Here is a 5,604-nt window from a genome sequence, read left to right as displayed (position 1 = left end):
CGTACACTCCAACCGCAGCGCGCACATGTGTACACGCCGGGCTAGGGCTGCCAGACACGTACAGGGGAGGGATACACACACACACACGTACACACGCACACCACGGCGCCGGTCCCAGCCATTGAGTCAGTCATGTGGTACCGCGCGCGCCAGGCAGCAGCAGCAGCCACACCCCGCCCGGCAGTAGAGTAGCGGCAACAGTGTGTTATACTGGACATAGCGAGCTTCCCTGTGTTATACCCCGTGTTATACAGCGTCTCCGGTGCCCTAAGATGTGCCTGTGGGTGCTACGGGAACACCAGCTGATTCTGAACAGGAGATAGTGGGGAAAACACGTATAAACCCAAGGGCGTGTACGGTTTCCTTGTGTGGGTGTGAATGCTCGTATTTTCCATGCTATTTCCAGTAAACTCCCACTTCTTTGCGGCCTACCATGTGCCTGTAGGTGCTCCGTGAACACCACCTGGTCCTGAACACGATCTAGTGGCTGAAAATACCGATAAACTGAAGGCGTGGCGAGTTACCTAGTAGTCGGCAGTCGTTGTACATTCCCGTCTCTTCTACTCCATTAATTCCTGAACTAAGTCTACCAAGGATGTGCTGGTGACACAAGTGACATTAATTACTACTAAAGATAATGCTTGAACTAGAAATATATACTAGATCATAAACACTAAAAAACCTTGATATATTGAACGACCTTCCCCCCTCCCCCCAAAAAAAAAGTAAACTCGTTCGAAATTTGTGCCTTGGACCAGTAATTTAAAAAAATCACGCCTCCATCCTCTTCAAAAGCCTCATAATAATAAAAGGAACCTATACGGACATTTTTTTGACTACTGTAATATTCTTTTTTCGGCTGGTGTGTGGGGTTTTAAAAAATTTGAGATTATTTTGAGTTTGAATTTTTGACAAGCACCATGAAGCTCTACGAGATTAAAAATGCAGGTAAGATGAGAGAGAGAGAGAGAGAGAGAGAGAGAATGACAAGGTAACAGGGTAGAGGGATACTGTTGTGAGGGCGGGTAAAAGTCCGTTACCCGGTATACTGGTACGCTGTTTTTAAATCAATACCAGTTACCGGTAAACAAGGTATACTGCCTATACTCAACCGGCAACCAAAATATACTTTCTGTACTTAATCGCTGGCCACATATAGACAAGTATATTACCAATGCCGTCAAGGTTATACTCCTGATATACTCCTCACATCATATTTCCCTCCATTACGGTATATCCTCTCTTCCTGGCTTACCGGTTTTTGCCATTATTATTTATTATTATTATTATTATTATTATTATCTTAGCGTGTAATGCATGTCATTCTATATAATCACCTTTTTCTTTATATTTGTCACTCTAAACATTTTTTTTCATACTTCATGCTGTTGTACCGTAACGTCACTGATTCACCGTCACACTCCGTCACACTGAGTTTCATCGATGACCTTCAGAAAGTCACTGTTATTTTGCGCAACTCTCACCCTACGTTTTCTTGTCAAGGTCACACTAACACTACGTCACTTTCACACGTCATACTAGCATTCCATCACACTAGTATGTTCCTGCGATATACTAGCATACCATAGTCCGTCACGAAGCCACGCCCCAGCCACACTAACACATTCCACCCTCACACAAGCACTACCACCAATGTCACACTACCATACTCCGCCGTCACACTAACACCCCACAAAAACCGTCATACTAACCAGTCACACTAGCCTCACCGTCACACTTCTTAGCTTCCCGTCACAGCCTACATACAATAGCACCGTCACACTCACCACAGCCTTATAAAAACCTGCGTCACACTTGGCCACCACAACACCGTCACACTAGTATGTTACGAACCCTTACGCTTTGTCACACAGTTTCCTGCTCATTGATGCCAGCTCACACTCCTCACTCTAGCCTACTCTCACTCTAGCACACTTTCATTATCAGAAGCTCTACCATTCACTACTACCATTTACAACCACTACCATATCTTGCAGTCTACCATTCACTACCACTACCATATCTTGCAGTCTACCATTCACTACCACTACCAAATCTTGCAGTCTACCATTCACTACCACTACCATATCTTGCAGTCTACCATTCACTACCACTACCATATCTTGCAGTCTACCATTCACTACCACTACCAAATCTTGCAGTCTACCATTCACTACCACTCACTATCTCCCCATTCACTACCATATCGTTCTACTCTCTACCAATTACTACCACTGCTGTGCCTTATCTCGCTCTAATCTACCCTCTTACACTCTCCCCGTCACTCTTATCGTCACATCCCGTCACTCACTCCATGCTTACCTGTCCACTCCACCTGTTACATTATTCTCAAGTTTCTCATCAACCTGTCCTCACCTACTTATCCTATTTACCTCACCATCCTACCTGTCTACCCCTATCTACCTCACCATCCTACCTGTCTACCCCATCTACCTCACCATCCTACCTATCTACCTCACCATCCCACCTATCTACCCCTATCTACCTCACCATCCTACCTACCTACCCCTATCTACCTCACCATCATACCTACCTACCCCATCATACCTATCTACCTTACCATCATACCTACCTACCCCTACCACACCATCATACCTATCTACCTTACCATCATACCTACCTACCCCTATCTACCTCACCATCCTACCTATCTACCCTTCCCATCTACTGAACTGGCAAATCAGCTTCCTATGTAGAGCCTGAGAAACAGACAGACAGACAGACCCCTTCCACCCGATGATGTATTTTTCATTTACTACTTTCAGACGATTTTATTCAACTGAGACTTTTCGAACTGGGGGGGGGGGGTGAGAGCTAGCTTTCTTTAACCCCTTCACTACGAGGCGTGTCCACAGCAGAAGAAGGCCTGTTGGTGGCAAGGAAGCAGGAAATATGTCCGGCTAAAATGGATTAAAATTCTAGTAACGAAATGAAGTCTTATTATAGGCTACATACTAATAACGAAGAATCACTGTTACTTTAGGCTTGATAATAACGAAGAATCAGTTACTTTAGGCTTGATAACGAAGCATCACTGTTACTTTAGGCTTGATAACGAAGCATCATTGTTACTTTAGGCTTAATAACGAAGCATCACTGTTACTTTAGGCTTGATAACGAAGCATCACTTACTTTAGGCTTGATAATAACGTAGAATCACTTATTTTAGGCTACATAGGCTACTAATAACGAAGAATCACTTACTTTAGGCTTGATAACGAAGAATCACTGTTAATTTAGGCTTGATAACGAAGAAACACTGTTACTTTAGGCTTGATAATAACGAAGAATCACTTACTTTAGGCTACATAGGCTACTGATAACGAAGAATCAGTTACTTTAGGCTTGATAATAACGATGAATCAGTTACTATAGGCTAGATACAAATAACGAAGAATCACTTATGTACTTTAAAGCTTTCCTCCTCGTACTGAAAGGCCCAAAAATGACCCACTTATCTCGTGAGCTGAGTAAAATGACCTGAGCCAAGCCTTCACAGAGCTCAGCATTCCCTTACTCATCCTCTCGAAGCCCCAAGAAAACGGAGGAGGGAGGGGGGGGACTAAACCAGGTGACACGCCAAGGTTACACAGGCGGCTGGCTTCCTGAGACAAAGAGAGAGAGAGGAGGCTGGAAAGAGGAAGATGAAAATGAGAACGACTGACAAGGAAAATGAGTGACGGAAGAGGAATACTGGGGAGAGAGAGTGTGTGTGTGTGCGCGCGCGTATTTTTTTGCTGATACGAACCAGTACCGCGACATCTGTTATCTGAATCGTCCAAAACAGATATGCACAACAGATAAGCAAAACGGTATAGACTAATGGCCTTTCTTTCAGGACCTTGATCCTTGTGTACCTTACTTGTTAACCAAATCATATCTAGCCTGGTGATTGACTGACTGGTTGATTGGTTGTTTGATTGATTTGGTTGCTTGACTGGTTGACTGGTTGTTTGATTGGTTGCTTGACTGATTGATTGATTATCTGATTAGAAAAAGACAGTCCTAATGACGACAGTTAGAACTATACCCAAACATGGAAAAAAAAAATAATAATAATAATACTGCAAGAAGTAGAGTGACGGAAAAGATGTGACGGTGAGGGAGAGATGTGACGGCATGGAAACAGTGTGACGGGGTGTGGGAGTACCGTAACAAGAGCTTGAGTGAGTGTGACGTTAGGAGAAAGATGTGACGGAGTGCGTGGGATCTGTAACGAGAAAATATTAGGGCGTAACAATTTGGGAATGACGTCACGAAGAGAGTGTGAAAGTAGGGAAGGATGTGACGGGGAGGAAGAGGGTGTGGGAAAGATGTAGCAAAGAGATGGAGTGAGAGGGTGTGACGAGATGAAGAAATGCTGAAATGGGATGCGTTGAGGTGTGACAAGGCCGTGGTGGGGAGGAAATGGTGGAATAATGGGTGTGACGCTGTAGCTAGTTAGAGTGTGACGGTGGAGCCAGGGTGTGACGGGAAGAATGTGACGGTTTAAACTCCTTGACTCAGGTGACGTAATTTATTATCTTTCCTTCCTACTTTCAGACGATTTATGTATATCAAGGAAACCCCTGTCTATTGCCAGACGCCTTAATCCCGTAAGGGGTGGCCACAGACAAATCGCCTCCATGTCGCCCTGTCCCCCACCTTTTCACTGCCCTGCTCCCAGTTCACACCCCTCTCACTCATATAGGCCTATCTCTCCACGCCATCCCTTCATTTCATCCTTGGCCTCCCCCTCCACCTCACTCACATACACACTCCTCGTCAGTCTCTCGCTCTCCATCCTCTCCTCCATCCTCCTGTAGTTGTAAAAGCATATCCATAAATGAAAAACAAAAAATATATAATAACACTACTGGAATGAGGCGGTTAAATGAGTCAGGAAGAATGTTACGGTACTGTGTGTGTGTGTGTGTGTGTGTGTGTGTGTGTGTGTGTGTGTGTGCTTTCCCAGATGTTGATTCACGACACACAATTCTCTGTTGCAACAAACGATACAATGCAACGCGTCACTCGGCATCAATTTGTCACCCAACACGGCCGTACTGCAGTCCGTCATTAGGCCTACGTAACGTATGATTTGTCGCGACTTATTTATAACGTGTGATCACCTGGATGCTGATTCATGACCTGCAATAAATTCTGTTGCAGTAATGACAAAATGCAACTCGTCATCCTTCCCCTATTTGTCATCCATTAAGGCTATATTGCAAACCGTCACCATTCCTCTGTTGCAACATGAATTTTATTTTGGTAAGGATGGTTAAAAAAAAAAAAAAAAAGTTGCAGTTTATCTTGCTCGTATTCCCGTCAGTAAGAAGGTTCCCAAACACCTTTTCCTTAGCGATTTATTTTTGGAATTGGCTGGTTAATATACTTTTGTGCGTTATTTATGCAGAGTATGGCGATGTTAGAAGGATTTACACAACACAGAAAAGGACAGTAAGGTGTAATGAGAAAAATAAATCGCTTAGGGAAAGGTGTTACAGAGCTTTCTTTACCGATGAGAATAATGGGCCTGTTTGTCCTTCCTGCAAAACACACACACACACACACACACACACACACACACACACACACGCA

General features: G+C 44.1%; 1 protein-coding gene across 1 annotated transcript in view; it reads left to right on the top strand.

Moving 5' to 3' along the window:
* The first annotated feature begins 864 nt into the window (after positions 1-864).
* The window catches only part of LOC145404892 (microtubule-associated protein 1 light chain 3 gamma-like), a 36,832-nt gene continuing 32,092 nt past the window's right edge, over positions 865-5,604 (top strand). Inside the window, exon 1 of the mRNA XM_080276393.1 lies at positions 865-948. Coding sequence (XP_080132519.1) covers positions 921-948 — 28 coding nt within the window. The 5' untranslated portion in view covers positions 865-920. The remainder of the gene's footprint in view (positions 949-5,604) is intronic.

Source organism: Coenobita brevimanus, chromosome 65 (genome assembly GCF_032717465.1).
Source record: "Coenobita brevimanus isolate Jiangsu-jjx chromosome 65, ASM3271746v2, whole genome shotgun sequence".
Taxonomy (NCBI): Eukaryota; Metazoa; Arthropoda; class Malacostraca; order Decapoda; family Coenobitidae; genus Coenobita; species Coenobita brevimanus.
The sequence above is the reverse complement of the archived record's forward strand: the minus strand, read 5'-3'. Positions and strand labels throughout refer to the sequence as shown.